This window comes from Salvelinus fontinalis, chromosome 32, assembly GCF_029448725.1.
Source record: "Salvelinus fontinalis isolate EN_2023a chromosome 32, ASM2944872v1, whole genome shotgun sequence".
NCBI classification, from domain to species: Eukaryota; Metazoa; Chordata; class Actinopteri; order Salmoniformes; family Salmonidae; genus Salvelinus; species Salvelinus fontinalis.
The window spans coordinates 36,770,857-36,798,751 of record NC_074696.1 but is presented as its reverse complement, the minus strand read 5'-3'; the positions used below and the strand labels follow the sequence as shown (position 1 = coordinate 36,798,751).

Genomic DNA, 27,895 nt, shown 5'->3' with positions numbered 1-27,895 from the left:
CTTTGTTTTGTTGACGTTGAGGGAGAGGTTATTTTCCTGGCACCACTCCGCCAGGGCCCTCACCTCCTCCCTGTAGGCTGTCTCCTCGTTGTTGGTAATCAGGCCTACTACTGTTGTGTCATCTGCGAACTTGATGATTGAGTTGGAGACGTGCGTGGCCATGCAGTCATGGGTGAACAGGGAGCACGCACCCTTGTGGGGTCCCTGCGTTGATGATCAGTGAAGTGGAGGTGTTATTTCCTACCTTCACCACCTGGGGGCAGCCCGTCAGGAAGTCCAGGACCCAGTTGCACAGGGCAGGGTTCAGACCCAGGGCCTCGAGCTTAATGATGAGCTTGGAGGGTACTATGGTGTTGAATGCTGAGCTATAGTCAATGAACAGCATTCTTACATAGGTATTCCTCTTGTCCAGATGGGATAGGGCAGTGTGCAGTGCGATTGCATCATCTGTGGATCTATTGGGGCGGTAAGCAAATTGAAGTGGGTCTAGTTTGTCAGGTAAAGTAGAATTGATCTGATCCTTAACTAGCCTCTCAAAGCACTTCATGATGACAGAAGTGAGTGCGACGGTAAGGCCTATTGTGGGACTAAAGATGCGTTTCTATGGTTTTGGAGTTGGAAGAGTCTACTATGCGAGGGTAGGGCTGGATACTAGCCCAGCTAGGGTGAGATACTTTTGGAAGACGAGAGTGCTTACTATGAGAATAACAGAAAGAAGTTGGGGATGTGCTATGGGTTGGTAGATAGACGCTTCATGGTGCTATCTGTTAATGCCATCTGACTTGACTGTGAGCTTTTCATACATTTAACAATGCATCTATAAAATACATCAAGTTAGAGATGGATTCCCTTTTCTCACGACAGATATCAGACAATTCCATATTTTCACTTCACATTTCATCCACAGCACAAATGTAATTATTACAACTGTTTTTATTATGGCCATACAGAGTACAGAGAATACAGCGATGATGCATATTGCAAAAGTCTGAGAAAAGATGCACTCACAAGCCCTATGTGCAAATGTGGTGTCTGAAGAAGCAAATATGACTGATATGAATCTGTAGGTTTTGTCAACTGTCAAAAAAGAACAAAGGGAAGATAATGAGGAATGTCTCACTAACATCATAAAGTGTCTAAGGAGAGGACAAAGATGAGTTCAAAAGATATTGAAGATTGGTCCCAGTCGTTCAAAACATCAAAATATTCAGATGTTTTCCATCGAAATCCACCGCCCAAAAGGGACCCGTAAAGCACATAGAATTACATCAGAGAAAAAGAGGTAGAAGAGAGAGAAGTGAGAGAGGGAGGAAAAATTCTTGAAGTATGAGAAAATGTTACTGCTCTCCTCCCCTCTCTCTTTCCTTCTCTCTCCCACTCTCCTATCCCCCCTCCCTTTCTCTTGGTCAGTCAATCAGAGCTTTCCAAGAGCAGGGAGAGGGAGCTTTGGACTGACTGACAGACATTGGTCAGGGAGAGAGGTACAGTCTATCCAGGTAAGCCCTATGCATTTGTATTTTCATTACGTTCTTTTATTCTAAAATTAATATTGACAATAAATGCCTATCAATAAGAATAAATCAAAAAATCATTTGTTATATTAATTTTAAAAAGTAGAGCAGAGTACATTATTATCTGATCATCCTATATGTACATTTGTGCAGTTGTGAGCGATGCATATTCGTGTAAGTACTGAATAATGGTTGTAAATATGTTATAGGTTGGATAGAATCCAAATGACCTTGGCCTGTAAATGTTTTATATATATGTATTGTATTTCACAGTGTCTATGTAGACATCAATGGAAGGTTGTGCGGGACTAATGCCAATATACAAAATAATGCAATCCCCATCCAGTATACAATCCAAAACCACTCTACCCTGGTGTATTGACAGGCATTTAAAAATATATATTTAATTGTAAATTTTAATGTGTGTATGAGTGTGCTCGAATGTGAGAGAGCTGGAGAGGGAGGTGGGTTGTGGGAAGATGGTGCAAAAGCCCAAAAAGGACGCAAAGCAACTGGAAAACACTTCAGAGTGCATTTGACTAAGATTTCTGCAGACAGAAGTCTTGTAAAATATATTGCTTTATTTTGTGACTATAGTGTTATTACCAGCTGTGACAGGTATTAATAAGGAAACTGTTGGCTGATATCAGTATTCTGAGTCTACTACTGAGTTCCAGACCAGGATGGAAATCCCAGAGAGATGGAAAGAGCAGCTTCACTGTTAAAATCACTACGCTACCTATCACTCAGAGGTGGCAGTAGGCGCAGTAGTAGCTGACAAAACTCAACTCCATGGTGAAGGAAATTTCTGATGAACTCCACCAATGGAGTTGAGCAGTGACGAGGCATTATGGAATTCAGCTCCGGCTACATCGATTCGCCGCCGTCAAATGATGAAAATGATGAAACGCTTACCTTATACCTATGTTTGTCCTCTGTAGTTTTGTGCCTTCCTTTGTTTGCTGAAATCCATAAACGTTCATCAAATACAACCACCGACTGTTTGCTCGTTTCTGTTTCTCGAAGATGGCAACTCAGTGTGAATGCGCATGTGTCTATTTAATCTTAGATGATTTAGGCCTAGACTGTGTGATCCGATTGGACAATGGGTATTTGGAGACCTAGGCATTTGCGCTGAGTTGCCATCTTCGAGAAACAGAAACAATCAAACAGTCGGTGGTTGTATTTGATTAACGTTTATTGAAAAAGTATGGATTTCAGCAAACAAAGAGAGGCACAAAACTATAGAGGACAAACATAGGTACAGGGTAAGCGTTTCATAATTGAAATGTTTTGAAGTATTGATCTCGGGCCGATGTAGTCGGAGCTAAATTCCACAAAGCCTGGTCTCTGCTCAACTCCATTGGTGGAGTTCATCAGAACTTCCTTCACCATGGAGTTGAGTTTAGTCAACTCCGCAGTAGCAACCATCACTGTAGAAGCTAGGTGCACTTCAGTGTTTTTTCCTCTGCCTAATCCTCTTCTTCCTACCTTCCTTCCTCCCCCTGTGATGTTAGCCATATGTTGTGACTGTGAGTAAGGCTGTTGTGAAGTTTTGGTATTCCCGTGCCAAAGATATTATACGATTGTAAACCCTGAGATTCATAGCCTCGCGGGATTGGAGGCAGTGTAGCTCTGAGGGACTGAGTATATCTATCCCTGAGTGATGAGTATCTGTGAGTCTCCTCATGCTGACAAGATACTTGCCCTCGGAGGGCCTCGATTTATGAGCTTTTTGCAGGCTGCCGAAAATTGAATAACCTGTTGTCGTTTCCCGCTGCTACTTTGTTTCCTATTCTGCTTTACTACCATTTCACCCCCTCATTTTTAAAAAATCTCTATATATTTATCTTTATCCCTCACTCAACTCTCTAGGTGCTATGACGTTATGCTGCTGTTGAATGGTCCTGCATTTCCAGGTTGGGAAAGGCAGGGCCTGGTTTATGCATTGAGAGGAATGCCATTTGAGCTGTACTGTTTGTGCACATAGATCATTTGAACAGGATCCACTTTTGTGCTTATCAATTCTGGGGAATTTAGGTAGGTTGTGACAACCTGGTTAATTTAGAAAATACATAGTACAGGTTACTGGACATATAGTAGGTCGAGGCATTAGGCTGGTGATAGGGCAGCCATGGCTTTCCATATTGTGATACACAGAAGGTATGAAAAATGCCATTGCTGAGAGGACTGAGGATAGGCTGGTTAGGGTTCAGTCAGGTGAGAGAGGGAGGGATTGTGGGTACACTGCCTCTGGCCTACGTGGCATGGATTGAGACTCTGGCTCCAGGTCAGACACTTGCATCCAAACCCCCTACTGGAATGAGGATAGTGACCTTCTTGGGTCCCACCGGTAAACCACATTATCCTGCATGGCTGTACATTGTCCAAACACAAGCCTAACCGACACCAACTGGGCCTTGGGTTGAATCCCATCCTTATAATGTGCTGTTAGTGAATGGCAAACTGTTCAGAATCAGTCTGTGGTTCGACACGTGCCACAACCACGTTGCTGTAGGAAAATAGGAACGCTGGTCGCGGAGTATATTGAAATAGTCTTCAAGACAAACATGTTTTTTCCACAATCCCGCCATAAACAACTACAATTATATTCCAGCTCACTGTAGTTGTTGTTCTTACATAAATTCAGGGGAATGTTTATTCTTAACTCCCTTGTTTCCTAGGGAAATTTTTGGGATACAGTGGCAAGGGAGTCTTTGAATATCCTCCACTTTGAGGCAACGGTTCTACAGATTCCCATGAATAAGACAACCTCTTGATGAGAAAACCCCTTGACCTGTAGGCACCGCCACAGCAGAGAGTTCATCCGTCTGCCCCGGCCTTTCCTTGAAAACTGTCATTTTTTGAAGTGATCTACTATCAGTTTCTCTTCAACCAACAAAGACAATTGCCCTCCCCCTCCACCTGAAGGCAGCTTCCCGCCAAAAATGTCTCTTGTCCCATCCTTCCTCATCCTGCTCCTCACCTGCCCTGCCCTCCTGACCCCATCAGGTTCCCAGAGCCTGCAGCCTGGGGGTCAAAGGGCACCCAGGGACACAAAGCCAGAGGGTGGCGGGCAGCCAATCAAAGTAGTGATCTCTGAGGCGTGTGTTCAGGGGGACTCCAGTCAGACCCAGGGCAAGGAACTGGACCTTGAGCCTGGTTCTGCTCTAGTCCTTACCCATCGGATCCGACTGGTTCCGGGGTCGTGCGCAGGCGGGTGCGAGCCCGAGTTTGCTGCCCTGCGAGACCGTCTGGAGAGGCTGGAGAAGGAGGTGTCATCATTGAGGGAGAAGTGTGGAGGCCCAGAGGGGGGCTGCTGCACGTCCCAGCAGAGTAAAGGTACAGTAGGACTGCTGCCAGGTGACTCACTGACCAACTGAGTCTCGTTTTAACCATCACACGGCAGCACCTCATAGCACCTCCCATCTCACTGAATCACCCAACTGGTTCTCATTTGAGCACACACACAAACACACGCAGGTTGCACACACACACACAGCTCTCACATGAATATTACAAACTATCCATCACTAACCTCAACGATGATAATAATGACATTTTGAACTGGCAGACTACAGCCATGCTCATATGATCTAACTAACCTGAGTAATGAGGACTCTGCTAACGGGCTCGGCCAATCAAAGCAAGTATAGGACAAGGTCCAGCTCTAACTTGCTGCCCAATGTGATCTTAGACAATCCTCCTTATCTAGCTCTCCACCCTTCTCTTAATGTGGGACACTTTCAGCGACAGCACCAATAGTGTATCCACTAATCGGTTCAAAATATCAATACGCTGTAGTGTCTTACTGCTTTACTCTGCGTCTGTCCGAACCCCCTCTCTAGGTGCAGGGTGCTCCATCAAGCCGGAGGGAGACGAGTGTCCTAACGAGTGCAGTGACCAGGGACGCTGTGAGGACGGCAAGTGTGTCTGCTTCCCAGGGTTCAGTGGACCCGACTGCAGTTTGTCTGACTGCCCCGGCAACTGCAATGACAAGGGGAAGTGTGTGAGCGGCCAGTGTGTGTGCGACCCAGGTTTCACAGGGCCAGACTGCTCTTCAGAGTCCTGTCCTGGTAACTGTAACAACAAGGGAAGATGTGTGAACGGGCAGTGTGTGTGCGACCCAGGTTTCACAGGGCCAGACTGCTCTTCAGAGTCCTGTCCCGGAAACTGTAACAACAAGGGAAGATGTGTGAACGGGCAGTGTGTGTGTGACACTGGCTTCACAGGGCCAGACTGCTCTTCAGAGTCCTGTCCTGGAAACTGTAACAACAAGGGAAGATGTGTGAACGGGCAGTGTGTGTGTGACCCAGGTTTCACAGGGCCAGACTGCTCTTCAGAGTCCTGTCCCGGAAACTGTAACAACAAGGGAAGATGTGTGAACGGGCAGTGTGTGTGTGACACTGGCTTCACAGGGCCAGACTGCTCTTCAGAGTCCTGTCCTGGAAACTGTAACAACAAGGGAAGATGTGTGAACGGGCAGTGTGTGTGTGACCCAGGTTTCACAGGGCCAGACTGCTCTTCAGAGTCCTGTCCTGGAAACTGTAACAACAAGGGGCGATGTGTGAACGGGCAGTGTGTGTGTGACACTGGCTTCACAGGGCCAGACTGCTCTTCAGAGTCCTGTCCTGGAAACTGTAACAACAAGGGAAGATGTGTGAACGGGCAGTGTGTGTGTGACACTGGCTTCACAGGCCCAGACTGCTCCACCAAGGCATGTCCTGGAAACTGCAAAAACAGGGGGAAGTGTGTGAACGGTAAGTGTGTGTGTGATAGCGGTTTTACAGGCCCAGACTGCTCCACCAAGTCCTGCCCTGGCAACTGCAGCAACCGTGGAAAGTGTGTGAACGGCCAATGTGTCTGCGATAGCGGCTTTACGGGGCCGGACTGTTCCGCCAAAGCATGTCCCAATAACTGCAGCAACAAGGGAAGGTGCGTGAACGGGAAGTGCGTGTGTGAAGTGGGCTTCACTGGGCAGGACTGCGCTGCTAAGGGCTGTCCCGATAACTGCAGCAACAAAGGGCGCTGTGTGAAGGGGAGGTGTGTGTGTCGCCGTGGTTTCGCCCCCCCGGACTGCAGCCAGTGTGAAGCTGGGTTCACTGGAGCTGACTGTGGCACCGGTGAGTCATCCAAATATTCTCTATAAAACTCTCTCAAGGCTGCAATAGCCTTTTATATTGTCCAGTGAAAAAGAGTGCGTACTGTATTAGCCACAGGGCAGTGTTAATATATCATAGTGTGTGGAATATAGTATTCCCTTCTATCCAATTCCACATACTGTTATATAGGCCACGCTATGCTTTCAAGTACCGTATGGACTTACAGTGTGTAGACCACTACCATATGTTGCAGCTTGAGACGCTGACACAAGTTGACTAATGGGCCTGTACCTTTTAGGGAAATAGGACTCTGTATTTTACATTGACTTTAATGTTAAATGGGGGGGGGGGGGGGGCAGCTTCGCAAAAAGATGCCTTATTGCTTTCCAAATCAATTCCACTGTAAATCCCTTTAGCTAATGCAAGGAAACATTGTATGGCATTGCTGGCTTGAATGACTGTAATGAAGTACCTAACCCCTCCCGTGTCTCTAGCCATGTCTGGTGTGTCCCAGCTCAACACCAAGGACATCACAGAATCCTCTGTTACCCTCTACTGGACCCCGCCTCCAGTCCAGTATGACACCTACCACATCACCTTCGCCAGCCAGGTAACAACACCCTACACACCCTACTCACAATCTCTTAAGAAGTCATGAGCTGTGAATCTGGGTCCTAACTAAAGCACAAAGGAAACTGAACTTGAGAAACAACTGTTAGACAACAGTTGTTGGTTTTGGCTCTGTTCTCAAGCACTTTGGATTTGAAAGGATACAGTGACTATGGAGGTTATAGTACAGACTGTCAGCTGTTATCCATACCGCGTGAACCGTTTAGAAATGACAGCCCTTTTTGTACATCGTCCCTCCGGGGATCAAAGGAATTGGGACAAATTCACTTATATACACACTAAACTTTTGACTACTTTAATAAACACAAGTGAATTTTTATAAATTCCTAGCGCGCAATGATTACATCAAGCTTGTGACTCTACAAACTTGTTGGATCCATTTGCTGTTTCTTTTGGATGTGTTTCAGATCATTTTGTGCCCAATAGAAATGAATGGTAAATCAAGTATTGTGTGTCATTATGGAGTCAATTTTATTGTAAATAAGAATATAATATGTTTTTAAGAACTTCTACATTAATGTGGATGCTACCATGATTGCGGATAGTCCTGAATTAATCGGGAATTCTTATTTACAATGGCCTAGGAACAGTGGGTTAACTGCCTTGTTCAGGGGTAGAATGACAGATTTTTACCTTGTCAGCTCGGGGATTCGATCTAGCAACAGTTACTGGACCAACGCTCTAACCATTAGGCTACCTGCCACCCCAACTCCCCCAAAATGGGGGGACTGTGTACAAAAAGTAATGTCATTTCTAAACGGTTCATCCGATACGGATGAAAATACCCTCTAAAGTGCAGGAGTACTGAGCCAAAACAACAAACGTGTCATTGTTCCAATACTTTTGGAGCTCACTGTATTAGCTGAGAATGGTCTCATGGCACGGAGCCCAGTTCTCATCCCAGGTTTTAAGACTTGTTTTGGGGGCAAATTTAAGGTCATGTTGAAAAGTCATGGTGCTGCGTTATTTCCATTACAAATCCCCAAAATGTTTGCCTAACATTTCCCTGAGAGCCCAAGGGAATTCAAGGATGACATACAGTAGATTAAAACATGCCATGGAAAAAACATTGACTCCTTTGCCTTCAAAACAAATCAAATGTTATTTGTTACATGCTTCATGAGCAACAGGTGTAGACTAACAGTGAAGAGCTAACCTGTGCGGCCTTCCCAACAACGCAGGGAGAGAAAAAATAGAAATCATAGAAAAAATGTACACAAGGCATAAATACACAATGAGTAATGTTAACTTGGCTATATACACACATGGGCTACCAGTGCCGAGTCGATGTGCAGGAGTACGAGGTAATTGAGGTAGATATGTACATATACAGTGCATTTGGAAAGTATTCAGACCCCTTGACTTTTCCCACATTTTGTTACATTACAGCCTTATTCTAAAATATATTAAATAAAACATTTTCCTCATCAATCTACACACAATACCCTTTAATGACCAAGCGAAAACTTGTTTTCACACATTTTAGCAAATATATAGTATAAAAATAATAATAAAATGAAATACCTTATTTACATAAGTATTCAGACCCTTTGCTATGAGACTCGAAATTGAGCTCAGGTGCATCCTGTTTCTATTGATTATCCTTGAGATGTTTCTACAACTTGATTGGAGTATCCCTGTTGTAAATTCAATTGATTGGACATGATTTGGAAAGGCACACACCTGTCTATATAAGGTCCCACAGTTGAAAGTGCATATCAGAGCAAAAACCAAGCCATGACGTCGAAGGAATTGTTCATAGAGCTCCGAGACAGGATTGTGTCAAGACACAGATCTGGGGAAGGGTGAACGGAACGGATCTGGGGAAGATGAACGGAAGATGAACGGAGCAAAGTACAGAGAGATCCTTGATGAAAACCTGCTCCAGAGTGCTCAGGACCTCAGAATGGGGCAAAGGTTCATCTTCCAACAGGACAATGACCCTAAGCACACAACCAAGACAAAGCAGGAGTGGCTTCCCGGACAGGTCCCTGAATGTCCTTGAGGGGCCCTGCCAGAGCCCGGACTTGAACCCGATCAAACATCTCTGGAGAGACCTAAAAATAGCTGTGCAGCGACGCTCTTCATCCAAACTGACAGAGCTTGTAGCATCATACCCAAGAAGACTTGAGGCTGTAATTGCTGCAAAAAGTGCTTCAACAAAGTACAGAGTAAAGGGTCTGAATACTTACGTAAATGTGATATTTCATTATGGCGTATTGTGTGTAGATTGATGAGAAAAACAAACAATTTAATCAATTTTAGAATAAGGCTGTAACATAAAATCTTGAAAAAGTCAAAGGGTCTGAATACTTTCCGAATGAACAAAACATTAAGAACACCTTCCTAATACACCTTCCAATTAGTTGGGGTATGGACTCTACAAGATGTCGAAAGCGTTCCACAGGGATGCTGGTCCATGTTGACTCCAATGCTTCCCACAGTTGTCAAGTTGGCTGGATGTCCTTTTGGTGGTGGACCATTCTTAATTTTTTTTTTTTTTTTATTTTTATCCCATTTTCTCCCCAATTTTTCGTGGTATCCAATCGCTAGTAATTACTACCTTGTCTCATCGCTACAACTCCCGTACGGGCTCGGGAGAGACGAAGGTCGAAAGCCATGCGTCCTCCGAAGCACAACCCAACCAGCCGTACTGCTTCTTTAACACAGCGCGCCTCCAACCCGGAAGCCAGCCGCACCAATGTGTCGGAGGAAACACCGTGTACCTGGCCCCCTTGGTTGGCGTGCACTGTGCCCGGCCCGCCACAGGAGTCGCTGGAGCGCGATGAGACAAGGATATCCCTACCGGCCAAACCCTCCCTACCCCGGACGACGCTATGCCAATTGTGCGTCGCGGACCTCCCGGTCGCGGCCGGCTGCGACAGAGCCTGGGCGCGAACCCAGAGACTCTGGTGGTGCAGTTAGCACTGCGATGCAGTGCCCTAGACCACTGCGCCACCCGGGAGGCCCCTGTGGACCATTCTTGATACACACAACGATAAGCGTTGCAGTTCTTGATACAAACCAGTGCGCCAGACACCTACTATCATACCCCGCTCAAAGCCACTTCTTTTGTCTTACCCATTCACTCTCTGAATGGCACACATACACAACCCATGTCTCAATTGTTTCAAGGCTTAAAAATCCTTCTTTAACCTGTCTCCTCCCCTTCACCTACACTGATTGAAGTGGATTTAACAAGTGACATCAATAAGGGATCATAGCTTTCACCTGGATTCACCTAGTCGGTCTACGTCATGGAAAGAGCTATGTCAGTGTATACAGCGTTTACCGTGAATGCAGTCTCCGCTAACGCCGAAACATTGCCTTGAAATTATAATCATGTTGTTACCTTGAACCTCCACGATATGGATTCGTTAGAGCCCTTCATTTTCTATACCAAAGAGTGGAAATCATCCCAAAATAAATAAATCCAAAAAGGTTGACCTTGAGAACAGTAGCACACCACAGTTTGACAGCTGAGCAGCAGAGGTCCATCACACAAATGAAAGGTGAGTCCATACGCAACAGTTAGTGGCAGGGGAGCCTCAGGCCATGTCAGAAACAGATTATTATGTTTTCAATTTCTATTCAGTCATTCATTTCACGAAGCCTTTGAAGACTTTCAAATGGCAAAAAACGAGTTTCACTGAGCATAACCCATTAGTGGACTATTGGAGTACATAACATGGTTTATAGATGCTGTAAATGTGCAGATATTCAAATGCTTTGCCAAAAGAATTAGCAGTGGATATTTTGCCAGTTTCTACTTAATGACGTTTGGCGTTAACAAACGGTCACCTCAGTAAATACTGGTTTGCTTTTACTGGTTCAACTTATATCATTATATACTGGTTCAACTTATATCATTATATACTGGTTCAACTGTATATGGTTGGATTCACAGCCATAGTAACCACAGAATGGAGGACATCATATTTTAAGTGTGTTGTTGTGTTCAATTTGTTCAGCAGCTCATGGTATCAATACGTGGATTGAAGAGATGAAATCCAGTTTCCAATATCAAAGGTAGCTAATGGATGAAATAAATGAATTCCAGTGAATTCACAGAGACATATGCTACCAATTGCATTCAAAGCTGTCTTTGTACACTTTATTTTGAGTATAGGCTGTTTTTAGTGTTTCAATGATTTGCACTACATGAATCATGTAATTTAGTACTGGATGCTTAACTTCCTATTGAGTTCCAGTTCAGTTAACAGACAGTAGCCTGGACACTATGTATTAAAAAAGTGTACATTCTTATGATCTAATACAATATTTGGGACATGTGTGCAAATGTCCCACTGTAATTGTCCATAGAAAGGCCTAGTGTAGTCAAAAACGTGATTTTTTCCCCGTGTTTTATATATATTTCCACACTATGCGGTTGGAATAATAATAATGATGATAATGCTCTTTTAGTGTAAGAGCTGTTTGAAAAAACTGCTTTAAATTTCAACCTGTTTTTGGTCCTCCTGTGTGGCTCAGTTGGTAGAGCGTGGCACTTGCAATGCTAAGGTCGTGGGTTTGATTCCCACTGGGGACCAGCATGAAAAAGTACTAAGATGTATGCGCTCACTACTTACTGTAAGTCGCTCTGGGTAAGAGCGTCTGCTAAATTACTCAAATGTGGGATGGCGTTTGAGATATCACCTGGCGGTAAATTAGTTTATAGACCAATAAGAAAGAGTTCCAAACCTCTCTGCCAATAACAGCTAGTTTTCCATTCTCCTCAGACCACTCCCAGACAGTCCTAGCAAAATTCTTGCTTGAGAAATTGCTCTTTGCTAAGAAGCTAATTTTGTGTATTCTTAACAATTTAAATTGAAAAGAAAGGTACTTAATTGATACGCAGAAATGATTTGATTTGAGATAAATGTAAAAAAAATGGCTGCATTGGAGCTTTAATAAAACATATGCTCCCAATCTGCACAGAGAGGTGATGTCAGACTTACACAATGACAAACTGGATTGGTACTCATCATGCACATGTTGTTGGACCTTGCTATTAGAGCAGAAACAAGCACTCTTGAGAAGCAGTATCTATGTCATTAAAAGACAAATCTACAACACTGTAACAAAGAGAAACACCTTAATGACAAGCAAGAGTACTAGAGGAAAAGGTAGGGAAATTGTACCGAGATGAAACAACCTAGCACAAATCCCACTCCCCTCTTTTTCCTACTTAATGTAATTCTTTCAATGTGTGAATGAGATTATTGTTCTTCATAAAAGGGTTCCAGACGAAAAAGAGAGAGAAAAACAGCATATAGAGACTATTGTGGGTTAGTAGAGTGACGCTTGGCCACAGCATCAGCACCAGGACGCTTCCCCAAAACAACAACAAGGGAAACAGTCTATTTTTCCATACATGACAGGGGTAGGTGTGAGAAGAAATATGGCGGAAGGGAGAACATCCTTGTACAGGGAATACATCAAACTGAACAGAGGAGAGAAAATTAGGGATGAGGACAATGAGCAAAGGAGAAAGTCAAGGGAAGGATAATGGGAGAAAGAGTGAGTGGGCAGCAAGGAAGAAGAAAAGATGCAGATGTGGGATGCTTGTTGCTAGGGCAGCCATAAACACTGTCAAAAACATGGCCCTGATCAGAGAAATGACTTCATTGGTCAGCAGCTGTGACACATAGCAGAAGAGAATGAATAAGGGAGATACACATTCATCTCATGTTTACAGATAACAACACACGTACACAAATGGGGAGCAAACCCCACATTGTGCAAGATAAAGCACAACACACTCATCTCTTGAAATAACTGCTGAAAGAATTAGAGGCATATGACACACGGACACTGAAGATCAATGCTGGGCAACCTGGCAACCCAGCTGTGTCCGATTTCCCATATGAGAAAATATATTACACAATGGAGAAAAACTTGGAGAACACCCCCACATTGGAGTAATTGAGTAAACCCTTAAACTACTGCTTTTAAATGAATGGAAATACTGCCGTTTTTCAATACATAGATTGAAGAATAACAACCTGATACTGTTTTTGTTTTAATAGCATCTTTTATAAGTTGGTTTTTCAAATGATCACATACCAATAAAGGATATTGTGAAAGTTGGAACATGAATGGTTGACTATAGTTGAGTGGGGTTGCCAGATGCTGTGTATACTGTAATGTTATTTGTGTGACACCATTTCTCAAAGCTTTGTGAGCTACTGGATTTCCCATATATGTTAATAATGAAATACTTTCACAATACTACTATTGCATCATTGGAATATGAGGCTGTTTATCTCATTGCCAAGAAAATAATAATATAAAGAAAAGCTGCCCACCCAAGTTATAATTCCCAACAGAGACATCATTCTATTTTGTCTGATGATGTTGTACTGCATAGCTGTTGAGTTCTGTAGTAATGTGATTGTGAGGCCCCATTGTGGACAATACATTTGAGTCCAGTTGCTAATTTAGAGTTGGCTCGGTTGACGTTTCCAAAATATCTGAATATAGGCTTCGGCATGACAGAATTTGTAAATTAGCCTACTCCCCCTGCTGGTAAGCATACAGTACATGCACCCATTCAAAAATAATGTTTAACACAGGTTCTGACTACCATTACTTTAGAAAATTAACTGAAATACCAGTAGACCATTTCATCATAATTATTCATATTCCTCCTGATGCCCGTTCTAACATGAACTGTATCGTTTTCTGTGCCACACAGAAAGAGGGCGATCAACAGATAACATCTCAAGTTGGAGGGAAGCTCACGACCTACACCCAAACAGGACTGGCGGCCGGGCAGGAGTACGTGGTGACAATCAAGGGAGAAATAAATAGGAGAATGAGCACTGAGAGCACAACAGAATTCACAACCCGTGAGTCAGGAAACCACATGTTGTATCCCTTTATTAGCATCTGTTACTTTGGTTATCAATAGATATAAATGCTAAGTCGTTTTTTCCCCCACTGCTTTCCCCCCCACCCACCACCCAGTTATCTCTGGACCCACACACCTTCGAGTTGTGAAGACAACCACAACATCTGCAGTTGTCCAATGGGAACAATCGCAAGGAGACATCGACAGGTATCGCTTAACTGTTGCACCCAATCAGACAGACGGAACAGCCAAGGGAAGACAAGACCTAACCCTGCCCCCTGAGAGGGACTCTGCCCAGATTGACGGTTTGGACCCAGGACATTTGTATGACATCACGCTAGTGGCTGAAAAGGGCGGGATCAAGAGCAAGCCAGCAACAGTCCAAGTCACTCCTGGTGAGTTTTATTGGATGGCTTACTTTAGTTACTACATTGCATATGAAAAAATCCAGGGACTAGATTGTATAAGAAGCAATCTTGATTTATAGGCCATATTCTTTATTAGTTTATTTGGAAATGAAGACCATAAAATAATTCTATATTTTAAGATAAGAGTTATACAGTCATGAAACAACAAATAAATTGTGAAGTAAGCAGAAGAAGAGGAGAGAAAGAGAAAGTCATCATTATGTTTAAAAGAGAGAGAAATCTCTCAAACAAATTGGATTCCCTGGCAATGTGAATGAATATGCAAGAGCGGCCAGCCCTGCTCCTGTGAACTGTTATCCCACTAAAGTTAACATGTCTAGACACGTCATTTTTCAATAGAGCAGGTCATTGGAAGTGAAATTAAAATAGCTTGAAATTAATAGAGGTACAATATAAAGACTGCTCCTGGAGCTAACCTGATCTCTCTTTGTAAAATATATTTCCATTTTCATTATTCATTCTCTCTTTCTCGACAGTAGCGGCACACACTTAACTCACAACATTGACATTTTCAGCACCCGAACAATGAAAGGCAAGGTTGTATTGATGACCAAATGTAATACTCTTTCCACTTCTCCCCGCAGGTTTGGACAGCACATAGGCCAACTATTTATTGCACTAATGTCAATGCAGGTGTTGTTGGAAAACAGGATAATTCAAAGTGTTCAGTTCAAAGATATTCTTTTTGATTTTCCCATTTGGATCTAACAGTGCTTCCCTCTTGTAGTCGGATCAACAAAAAAAAATAGTTATCTTTGGTTCCAAATGATCGCTTCGTGCCTTTAGGAAAATCCACAGAGACAATATCCAGGGTGACCATGGACACTGTGACCATGCAGGTAGCACCAGGAGTAGCAAGCCATGAAGACCCAGCAGGGAATACAAAGCCTGTGAAGGCCATCTACTACTCAAAGGCCAAGGGCGAAGAACCAGAGAGTGGAAAGAATAGGAGTGGACCAGGCTCTGTAACAGTCAAAGGCACCAATGGAACCAAAGAGGACCCATCTGTTACAACCAGTAAAAGACCACTTGTCAACACAAAATACAGGGTTGTACATAAACCAGGTGATAGAATAACTTTGCCCAGGAAGCCATACATTGGAGACTCTATCCGTTTTAATGGTACAAGTGTAAGCCAGGGTGGGAGGAGAGTGGGTCACAGTCTTCTGAAAAAGCCTTCAAGCAGAAATCCATTGGTGGGGTCAAAGGTCAAGAAGACCTTAAAAACTGACACTAAAACAGAAAATCCCATTGTTTGGGACAGGACTATAGCTATAACTGTGAAAAACACTAAGCTGAAGACAAGTCCACTTGGAGAAAAAGATGGAACTTCGACAAAGACATATCCTGTTGGAATCCTTCCTGAAAATGCCACTACGAGTTTTGGTTCTGAACAACCAACAGTGATTCCCGGCTTAAAGGACCTACCTGATAGGAAAATGGGTACAGAGACTGAAACAAACGAGCCAGGGCAAGGGACAGATGGCTTGGAGCCTACAACCACATCAGAAACAAATACTACTGTTCACCTGAACGGGAAGAAATGTGTCAACAAGATTAAATTGACACACAGGAAAGTCAATGTGACCTGCAGAGAGAGAGTCATTGGGGGGAGGGTGGATGGCACAATAGTTCAAAGTAAACCCACAACAGAGCAGGGTTTTGCTGAAAAAGAGGACAGGGCCCTAAAAGTGTCTGAAACAGGACATTCAAAAACAACATACTCAGATAAAGATAAAGTTGCAGAAGTGGGTATCAGCAGAGATGGAGAGAAAACAACTGACATGGGATTGTTTGGAACCAAACAAAACGAGACAAAGACTCTGAGAGTGAGCGGCACACCACCTTTTCACCGCCTACCTCCAAAGGGGCCCTACCAACACCGCCCAAACCTAAATATGAGACCATTCCGAAACAGGACATGTTCACCTTCTTCAGCTCCCACAAAACTAAATGAATCAAAGACCAGTATGGGTCAACCCATGACTGGCAGACAAGTGGTGTTTGCAAAGACATTGCCTGTTTCCCAATCCTCAACCCTCCATCCAGATGCTCAGCCAGAGAGGGCACCAAAATCATCCAGTGAATCAGAACAGAGTGGCAAAGAAGGCTATTCATCATCGTCCTCCACTTCAGAGGAATCAGACTCTACTGAAGAAAATGCTGCAGTGGCAGAGAATGGTATTGCAGTAACAGAGGACGGTATGAGCACAGACGCAGACAGGGCAACTGACGTGGTGTCGTCTGGAACTGAACGAAACAAGTCAAAGACTCTGACAGTGGGCGGCACACCACCCTCACACCGTCTACCTCTAAAGGGGACCCAACAATGCCGCTCACACCCAAATATGGGACCATTCCAAAAGAGGACACGAACAAACCTGAGACCCCCTCAGCATCCATCAAGAGGTCCCATACGCAGACCTTTCCAACCTAAACTGACAAACAGAGACAACGGCATCATCGTCCACACCACTCAACCGGAGGAGCAGGGCACCTACAGAACCAGCCAGAATGACACAAACACAGACCTTAAGCCTGAAACTCTCATCAAGAGAGCAAATACCACAGCTAGTAAAATAGCAGAAGGTCAAACATATATTAGAAATAGCGGTAGCTTGAGCCAAAGTAGCCAAGATTCAAAAACAGGTCATCATGACAAAGGGAGCCAAGTGAGTAAGACTGCTGATTTAACAGACAGACCAAACCAGATAAATGGATCAGATGCCACTACTACTGGAAAAACAGGCCAGCCTCTAAACTCAGTGGGGGTTCAAAGCATAACCTCAGGAGGGTTCATACTCGTTTGGGAAGCACCAGAGGGGATGTACAGAAATTTCATAGTAACCCGGGAAGAGCATGGAAGTAAGAATGAGGCGGAGGAAGAGGAGGAAGAGGAAGTGGAGGAAGGGAAGAGTGAGTCAGAGGAGGATAGTGAGGAGGAAAGTGAAATGGGGTGAGTCAAGGTAAAGAGGGAGGGGAGGAGAACCCTGTTACCAATAGCAAAAGTGATAACCAGAGACAGAACAGCAACAGTAATACTATGGCTAAAGTTGGTGACGGGGGTACAATCAAGTTCTCCAAAGTCCTTCCAGGGTCGGCTCGCTCATTCCCATTCCAGAATCTCCATCCACAGACACGCTATTCCCTGTCCGTATTTGGGAAGGGTCCCGGACTACGCTCCAAAATTCACAGACTCATCGTAAGCACAGGTACTGGCCATAGTTAAATCTCTACCAACTACTACAAGGGTTCATTAGCTCATTGTTCAAGCACAGGACTTCTCTTTTTTTGAACTATGCAAGTTATTCAAGAGACCCAAGTTAGATGCCGATACATCCTCACACCATTTTAGGTGAGGTACACTTGCACAGCTGCTTGATCCATATCCATTTCAAGAGTTGTCACACTCTTGATACTGTAACTTCCTGAATTACAGTACTTCATCATGTCTGTCGTTAATTTGCATCATCTGCTTATTGATACCGTGAGCTGTGTTTATTTTGGTTTGTCCTTGAGAACCAAGAGCTTTTAATTAAAGGAATGGTAAATAAATCCAAAGCTTTAATTACAAATTATAAACTGGGTGGTTTGAGCCCTGAATGCTGATTGGCTGAAAGCCGTGGTATATCAGACCGTATACCACGGGTATGACAAAATATCGATTTTTACTGTTGTAATTATGTTGGTAACCAGTTTATAATAGCAATAAGGCACCTTTGGGGTTTGTGGTAAATGACAAATATACCACGGCTAATGGCTGTATCCAGACACTCCGCGGTGCGTCGTGCAAAAGAACAGCCCTTAGCTGTAGTATATTGGCCAAATGCACCACACCTCCTCGGGCCTTATTGCTTAAATATGCAATGACCAAATAATCATGCATCTGTGCTAATCATTTGTATTTCATGTTAACCCCTTGTTTATACCATGTTGTGCAGTGATTAGTGCAACTGTGATGTGTATTGTTCATACTGGGTGCATTGTGGAAAAACAGGTATGATTGCCAAAACACCCAGGGGAAATGGGCTGTTGCTAACTGGGAAACTATCTGAAGCACATCCCATCAAACAAATGTGAGCATGAGTTCATCATCTTCAAAATGTAGGTTATGTTGAGGGATACTCTCTAATATATAATCATTACAGTGCTAAACCTTACACAATAAACACGTGATTACATAGCCTCCCTGGTCCATATACGACATGTCATATACAGCCTGTGTTTTCCGTTGTGTACATGGACAGTATGTCAACCCAAACACATCCATGTGTTAAGCACATCCAGTGCCTTCAGAAAGTATTCCTACCCCTTGACTTATTCCACATGTTGTGTTACAGCCTGAATTCAACATGGATTAAATATATGTTTTTAGAAATTTGACCACATTTATTGGAAATGAAATACAGAAATATCTCTTTTACATAAGTATTCACACCCCTGAATCAATACTTTGCAGAAGCACCTTTGGCGGCGATTACAACTGAGTCTTTTTGTCCAGCACCTGGATTGTACTATAATTGCCCATTATTCTTTTAAAAATTCTTCAAGCTCTGTCAAGTTGATTGTTGATCATTGCTACAGTAGACTGACATTTTCAAGTCTTGCCATAGATTTTCAAGACGATTTAAGTTAAAACGGTAACTAGGCCACTCAACATTCACATTTGTCTTGGTAAGCAACTCCAGTGTAGATTTGGCCTTGTGTTTTCGGTTATTGTCCTACTGAAAGGTGATTTTGTCTCCCACCGTCTGTTGGAAAGCAGACAACCAGGTTTTCCTCTAGGATTTTGCCTGTTCTTATAGCTGTATTCTTTTTCTTTTTAGCCTAAAAAAATCCCCTAGTCCTTGCCGTTGAAAAGCATACTCATAAAATGATGCAGCCACCACCATACTTGAAAATATTAAGAGTGGTACTCAATAATGTGTTGGATTTTCCCCAAACAAAAGGTTACTATCTATGCCACATTTTTTTGCAGTATTACTTAGGTTGTCTTGTTGTAAACAGGATGCATGTTTTGGAATTTGTACAGGCTTCCTTCTTTTCACTCTGTCATTTAGGTTAGTATTGTGGAGTAACTACAATGTTGTTGATCCAACCTCAGTTTTCTCATATCGCAACCATTAACCTCTAACGGTTTTAAAATCACCATTGGCCTCATGATCAAATCCCTGAGCAGTTTCCTTCCTCTCCGGCAACTGAGTAAGGAAGGACGCCTGTATCTTTGTGGTGACTGGGTGTATTGATACTCCATCCAAAGCCTAATTAATAATGCCACCATGCTCAAAGGGATATATACAGTGCCTTTGGAATGTATTCAGACCGTTTGACTTTTTCCACATTTTGTTAGCTGTACCTTATTCTAAAATTGATGAAATATGTTTTCCCCCTCATCAATCAACACACAATACCCCATTATGACAAAGCAAAAACAGGTTTTTAGATTTTTTTCTAATTTATTAAAAATAAAAAACTGAAATATAAAATGTACATAAGTATTCAGACCCTTTATTCAGTATTTTGTTGAAGTGCCTTTGGCAGTGATTACAGCCTTGAGTCTTTTTGGGTATGACGCTACAAGCTTGGCACACCTGTATTTGGGGAGTTTCTCCCATTCTTCTCTGCAGATCCTCTCAAGCTCTGTCAGGTTGGATGGGGAGCGTTGCTGCATAGCTATTTTCAGGTCTCTCCAGAGATGTTCGATCAGGTTTAAGCCCGAGCTCTGACTGGGTCAAGGACATTCAGAGACTTGTCCCAAAGCCACACCTGTGTTGTCTTGGCTGTGTGCTTAGGGTCGTTGTCCTGTTGGAAGGTGAACCTTCGCCCTAGTCTGAGCTCTGGAGCAGGTTTTCATCAAGGATCTCCCTGTACTTTGCTACGTTTATCTTTCCCTCGTTCCTGACTAGTTTCCCAGGTTTCCCAGGTTTCCTTCAGACATGATGCTTGGCATTCAGGCCAAAGAGTTTAATCTTGGTTTCATCAGACCAGAGAATCTTGTTTCTCATGGTCTGAAGGTCTTTAGGTGCCTTTTGGCAAACTCCAAGCGAGCTATCATGTGCCTTTTACTGAGGAGTGTCTTCTGTCTGGCCACTCCACCATAAAGGCCTGATGGGTGGAGTGCTGCAGAGATTGTTGTCCTTCTGGAAGGTTCTCCCATCTCCACAGACGAACTCTAGAGCTCTGTCAGAGTGACCATTGGGTTCTTGGTCACCTCCCTGACCAAGACCCTTCTCCCCCGATTGCTCAGTTTGGCCGGGTGGCCAGCTCTAGGAAGGGTATTGGTGGTTCCAAACCTCTTCCATTTAAGAATGATCGAGGCCACTGTGTTCTTGGGGACCTTCAGTGCTGCAGAGATATTTTGGTAACCTTCTCCATATCCGTGCCTCGACACCATCCTGTCTTGGAGCTCTACGGACAATTCCTTCGACCTCATTGCTTGATTTTTGCTCTGACGTGCACTGTCAACTGTGGGACTTTATATAGACAGGTGTGTGCCTTTCCAAATCATGTCCAATCAATTGAATTTACCACAGGTGTACTCCAATCAAGTTGTAGAAACATCTCAAGGATGATCAATGGAAACAGGGTGCATCTGAGCTCAATTTCGAGTCTCATAACAAAGGGTCTGAATACTTATGCAAATATTATACATTTATAAACATTTCTAAAAACCTGTTATTTGCTTTGTCATCGTGGGGTATTGTGTGTAGATTGCTGATATTTTTTTTATTTCATCAATTTTAGAATAAGGCTGTAACGTAACAAAATGTGGAAAAAGTAAAATACTTTCCGAAGACACTGTATATATATTTTTTACACATCTACCAATCGGTGCCCTGCTTTGCGTGCAATTAAAAAACCTCCCTTGTCTTTGTGGTTGAATCTGTGCTTAAAATTCCCTACTTGATTGAGGGACCTTATAGATAATTGTATGTGTGGAGTACAGGAACTGGGGTAGTTATACAAAAATCATGCTAACCACTATTATTGAACACGGAATGAGTCCATGCAACTTTTTATGTGATGTGTTAAGCACATTTTTACTCCTGAACTTATTTAAGCTTGCCATAACAACGGGGTTGAATATTTATTAACTCAAGACATTTCAGATGATTTATTTTTTATTAATTTCAAAGATTTTCTACAAACAAAATTCCACTTTGACATTATGGGGTATTGTGTGTAGATCAGTGACACTAAATCTCAATTTAATCAATACAAATCCAAGCTGTAACACAACAAAATGTGGGAAAAGTAAAGGGGTATGAAAACTTTCTGAAGGCACTGTACTAATGAAAATTACTCTGATATTCATGAGACCATTCAGCTACAACCGCCATTCACTGCTGGTCTGATCTTCTCTCACTTAGGGTAAGCTTTAAGTCAGCAACCTTCATTGGCTCCCTTCATCACTCACAAAACCCAGGGTAAGACCATGGTTGGTCCCTATGGTTTTTCCTGATCTTAAGCGTGAAATGTACAGATTTTAATCCCATGAGTCTTTTTTAAATGTATTTGTAAAAAAATTTTTTTTTAAAGAACTAAATTCAACAAGGTTTTAACGATTAGCTAGTTCTTTTTGTTTTTTTCAGAGGGTGAGGTCTCAAATGGTATTTGGAATCATTATGGCAGAATTCTGCTCACTCATGGTTGAAAATCTGTTGGTCAACACATTTCTTATTCCTTAGAAATTATCCTTATCTTGCTTTATCTCTCCTATTCTTGCATTAAAATAATATGGGGTATGTATTTGTTATCAACATCTCTTCGATTTTTCTTGTCTTCTGTTATAACCATTTAAACTTTTCTCTTTCCTGCCAACTTCTTTTTTTTCAGGATCAAAAGACCAGCTCAACATTAATATCTCATCCTTTTCCCTTGCTGCTTTCCAGGGTCCAACATCTGCATTTAACAGTGACACCTTTGTCTGTTTTAGTATATGCTGTACTGTGTATACTGTATATATGTTTGCACTGTACATATATACCCAAACTCAATGGAGCACTAATAATAACAGCGTGAGTAAACAAGAAAAGTATGAGTGCACCTACATTTTAAGGTATATTGAACTTTCTTCTCCTCACATGTAGTATGACTTACCTCAAGTCTCCATTTTCTCTTTCTCAAATATATTCTAGCTGTTTCCATGTCCATCATTTTTCTCTTGATACTTTTCATTCTTTCTTTCTTACAGTTTTTATTTGTCTTTATTTGTTTTCATGCGTCTTTCTGTCTGTGTTCGTCTTTCTATCTTTTGTTTCTCTTTTTCGCTCTCAATCACACTTAATATTCCCGTGCCATGCCCAGGTCCAGAGCCTCCCTCGGGTCTTGTCTTCAGTGAAGTGACTGAGACATCTCTCTCTGTGTCCTGGACCAAGCCAAAAAGTCCAGTGAGTGGCTTCAAGGTCACCTACACTAACACACAGGAAGGTAGGTGCTTACACTAAAGTCATGGGGGTCAAAATCCTGGCTGTTGAGTCACGTCAGTTCATTGTGCATTCACATCGGAAGTTGCCCGTTCTATTCCAGGGGAGCCTCTCTCCGCAACGGTGGACTCTGGGGATTCCACTCTGGCACTGTCAAAGCTCTCTCCAGGGTCCTCCTATGAGGTCAGTGTGATATCCGTCCTTGGACTGGACGAGAGCGATGCAATTAAAGACCTGGTTGTGACACGTACGTTTACTTCAGTCATACTGTTGACTTTCAATTTTAGGATTAATGCTAATTTACAGGAAGTTGTCAGATGATAAATTATAGGAAGTTAGATTATCAACAGCCACTTTAATCTGGTCCTTGGTGGTGTCTTGGTCAAAGAATTTAAGTTAAGCATTAAAAACCACATGTATTTTTTGTTTTGTTTCTTACTTTCGTGTGTATGGTGTTTCCTCTGCGTTTTATATGGGGTCTGTGTTCATAATTGTTCTAGCAGGTGCAGGATCTGGGAAAGATCTGTGCATTTTCACATTTTCTCAGAGGCTCTATTCTGGAGCTGATTCAACTTCAATTTCAAAATACTTTTTTAGCAAGAATGAGATTCAAATCTAATGATGTATCGAAAGGATTTGATTTCACATTGTGATAACTAACGCTCCCTTTCTCTTGCCTTCATTTTTTTCAAACCCAAACCGATCTCAGTCCCTGACCCTCCGAGGGATCTCCGGGCTATTAATGTCACAGACACCAAGGCCTTGCTGCTATGGCGACCAGCACTGGCAACAGTGGACCGTTACGTCATAGTGTATGGCTCTGAAAAAGGTAAAGGGGTATCAGAAGTTGGATATCCATTACAACAATACCCCGTGGGGCTTTTAACAGCCAAGCCGTATTAGAGCCTTTCCTTTCCAGTTGGAGCTTTCACACAGGCCACAGGCAAGATGAGATCATAGTATTTGTATTGGACAGTCAGTTTATGACCACCCCAACAGCATTACAATATAAACACTGAGAAATAAATTAAATCCTGCTGCCTACCTCTCTCCCCTGCCACTCACCTGCTCTCTCTCCGCTGCTTACTTGTTTCTGTGTCAACCAAGGGTCAGATGATGCCGAGATCACTGTATCGGGCAATGCGGCGGAGCAGCAGCTGAAAGGCCTACAGGGCTCCACTATGTACACCGTCACAGTCACCAGTCAGCTGGGCAACCTGGACAGCTCTGCCGCCATCACCGTCTTCACCACCACCGGTGGTCAGTCCGCACACACATCTTCTCAAACTACCCTAATGCTTAAACCAATCAACTCACCAGAGACCGAGCAGAAAAGGAAGGCTGATGTTTTCATTTAATTTGACAACTGAGCTTCTTGTGATTGTGTCCATGTCCATCTGGCAGGATCCAGGGGAGACGGGGAAGTCCCGCGTGACCTGAAGGCCAGTCAGGTGACTCCTCGCTCAGCGCTGTTGACGTGGAAAGCACCCTCTGCCGCCATGGGAAGCTACAAGCTGACCTATCAAACGGAGGGACAGGAGATGCAGGTGAGGAACATTGAGTAAAAGGTGGAGACAGACACACATTCGATTTTATTCAGGACAGTAAATTAGGACAAAATGCAATAAACTCTGGTCTAGACAGATTACCTATTTCTTCTCAACAGGAGGTTACCATTGACTCCACAGTAACAGAGTTCAAACTGACCAGGCTGCATCCCATGTCCAAGTATACCGTGCAGCTACAGGGGGAGAGGGGAGGGAGCTATACTGCTAAAATTTCCACTGAGTTCACCACAGGTAAGTGGTCAAATATATTTGACTTTATAAAGAAACTTTACAAAACGAAATACATACATCGAAAGCACAGTTTCATAAAGTTAGGCTCTCTCTTTGATTTTGTATGTCAGGGAATCTCCGATACGCCTTCCCAAGTGACTGTTCCCAGGAGCTGCTAAACGGGATACATGAGTCTGGAGAGGTGGAGATCTTCCCCAAGGGAAGGCAGGGAAAACCAGTGTTGGTCTACTGCGACCAGGTGACTGATGGAGGCGGCTGGACGGTAAGAGAAGATGATTGTGTCAGGGACCATGTGTCTATACTGTTGGTGAAGGGAGAGATTGCTATTTAAAATGTATTCAGATGTAGACAATAGATTTAGCATAAGTAGTGGCAAATGTAATACATTTGACTGCATAATAGCTATGTCCCTTAAAGGAAAATACCACTCAAAAACTATCTTTTGCTATTTGGTATTTCATTAGTTGATACAGTCCCAAAATGTTTTGCATGTCAGCAATCAAGTTTTCAAGATATCAACTTCAAAATAAGTTTATCTTGAAGACCCAAAACATCCCAAAACATTTTGGGACTGGATCAACATTGGACTAATCAAATACCAAATACCAAAATAGTTTTGGAGTGGTATTTTCCTTTAACTGGCATGAGAGGGAGTTAACGGTTGGTTATGGATGGTATATGTCCGCTGTATGAGCGTGTGTGCTTTACAGGTTTTCCAGAGAAGGATGGATGGGAAAACTGACTTCTTCAGAGGCTGGAAAAACTACAGCAAAGGTTTTGGAGAACTGAGTGGGGAATTTTGGCTGGGTGAGAGTCATTCGTCACGCTAAGTTTGTTTTCACCCACTTCAGCAGCAGTGCACCAGCATTACATCACACAGAACTGTTAGAATGACAACGCAAAAGCTACACTATGTCACTTTTACGTAAACAGTGTAAGCCCTCATGACAGATCAACTCTGTAAATAGACCCGTTGCTGGGCAGATAAATTAAACAGTATAACACCAGATGAGAAGGATCAATTTAATGTGGAAATTTATGGCAAGACGGTAGGAAAAAAGTGACTACTGGCACTATTGGTGCACAAACAGAAGGACAATCAAGAGCAGTAGCAGAGGGCCTATCACTCTTCAAAACCCTTTAACTTTTCTTGAGCGATTGGCTGAGCATTAACGCCAGTAGCGCACTATCCACTATTCATTCTAACATTGAGAGGCATCATGCTAATTTCTACTGTGTAGATCTGATGAAAATAAGTCTTCAGCGCCCCCTAGAGGCAACACATATAGTTTACTTCAGGAGCTCGGTAGTGAGCAGTTTTCTGTGTGCTCTAACACCTTGTTTCCCACTCATCTCTGTCCATCTATAGGTAATGAGAACCTACACAATCTAACCAGCATGGCACCAATGACCCTACGTGTGGACCTCCGTGCAGGGGACGAATCAGTGTTTGCCAAGTACTCTGCATTCACAGTGGACACTGTTAGAAGGAACTATGCTCTCAAAGTGTCTGGGTACAGCGGTACAGCAGGTATGAACAGAATCTGTCCACTGAAAATGATTGACCTCTTATTGTGCATACTTCCACATTATCATTAAACCCGTCGCTTATTGTTTTCTCATTATCCCTCTATTCCACACCTACTGTTTCCCTCCTCACACCTGCCATCTGTCTTTCCACTCTACTTCCCTTGTCCCCTTCCTTCCTGACTTTTTCGTCCCTGTAGGTGACTCTATGAGTTACCACAACGCGCGCATGTTCTCTACCAGAGACAGAGACCCCACGCCTTTCATCACCCGCTGTGCCATGTCCTATAAGGGGGGTTGGTGGTACAAGAACTGCCACGAGGCCAACCTTAATGGCCTCTACGACACCAGTGTCAATCACCAGGTAATACCAGCCGACTTCATACCTCATTTCACTATTTCAGAGTCTATATCACCAAAGTAATCTAAGGCAACTATTCCAGAAGAAACAATTACAAGTTCGGGGTGGTTTGCTAACTGAATTGTCTCTGTGTCTCAGGGTGTGATCTGGACTGCCTGGAAAGGCAAGGACTTGTCCATCCCTTTCACTGAGATGAAGCTCCGACCAACATCTTTCACCCCTCCAACTCAGGGATAATGACAAAGTGGTGGACAGAAAATGAGAAGGGGGGAAAGGCACAGTTTATGAACACACACACACATCCAGGTAACTGCTGAAATAAAGGAAACACCAACATAAAGTGTCTCGATAGGGCGTTGGGTCACCACGAGCCAGAACAGCTTCAATGCACCTTCTCGTAGATTCCACAAGTGTCTGAAACTCTATTGGAGGGAGGTGACACCATTCTTCCATGAGATATTCCATCATTTGGTGTTTTGTTGATGGTGGTGGAAACGCTGTCTCAGGCGCCGCTCCAGAATCTCCCATAAGTGTTCAATTGGGTTGAGATCTGGTGACTGAGACATACACACACACACCCCCTTTAAACCCCCAATTCTCTTTTGAGACCCCTCTTTCAAAGTTACTGAGATATCTTCTTCTAGCCATGGCAGCCAAATAATAGGCAACTGGCTATTTTTATACCCTAAGCATGATAGAATGTTAACTGCTTAATTAACTCAGGAACCATACCTGTGTGGAAGTACTTGCTTTCAATATACTTCGTATCCCTCATTTACTCAAGTGTTTGCTTTATTTGGGTAGTTACCTGTACATAAGCACACAAGCAAACACACACTCACTCATGCATGCATACACAGTACTTGCACCTATTAGCTAGTTTGAAAATTTCCCAATGCCTTGCTCTCCAGACTAAAGCAATTCGATTTTTTCAAATGTATAGAGGACAGTTATCTGTATGTTATATTGTACAGTTTCTAGATTATCTTTGAGATTTCCCTTTTCTTTTTTACTCTTAAGTGTTGTGGCACCCCTTGTGTAAGCTGTAAAAATGTATGCACTGTCCCCTGGCTGTGACGGTACAACCGTGGAAATGAGCGGTGAATAACGGAGATTTCTGTTTGTACTTGACTGGCAATTATCGAGTTTTGGTGTTTGTCCTTTGTTTGTCTTATTTTGTGGTTATATGTCCTGTATTTTCGGTTGCCCCAATTCTCAAATGGTAGCTGCTAAACTAATAAAATAATGGTGGAACATG

General features: G+C 43.1%; 1 protein-coding gene across 1 annotated transcript; it reads left to right on the top strand.

Moving 5' to 3' along the window:
* Positions 1-1,424: 1,424 nt before the first annotated feature.
* Positions 1,425-27,895, top strand: LOC129831219 (tenascin-X). Its single transcript, XM_055894385.1, has 17 exons — positions 1,425-1,496; positions 4,196-4,853; positions 5,360-6,634; positions 7,108-7,223; positions 13,941-14,094; positions 14,213-14,491; positions 22,832-22,954; positions 23,054-23,197; positions 23,660-23,779; positions 24,058-24,210; positions 24,355-24,497; positions 24,617-24,749; positions 24,860-25,011; positions 25,460-25,556; positions 26,119-26,280; positions 26,477-26,640; positions 26,776-27,895. Exons 2-17 carry the CDS (start codon positions 4,460-4,462, stop codon positions 26,872-26,874), a joined length of 3,708 nt encoding a protein of 1,235 aa, XP_055750360.1. The 5' UTR covers positions 1,425-1,496; positions 4,196-4,459; the 3' UTR covers positions 26,875-27,895.

Coding starts and splice junctions, on each gene's coding strand:
- LOC129831219 (XM_055894385.1), top strand. CDS start 4,460: ATGTCTCTTGTCCCATCCTTCCTCATCCTGCTCCTCACCTGCCCTGCC. Junction 14,095..14,212: donor CACAACAGAATTCACAACCC/GTGAGTCAGGAA, acceptor CCCACCACCCAG/TTATCTCTGGACCCACACAC. Junction 24,750..24,859: donor TTCCACTGAGTTCACCACAG/GTAAGTGGTCAA, acceptor TTTGTATGTCAG/GGAATCTCCGATACGCCTTC.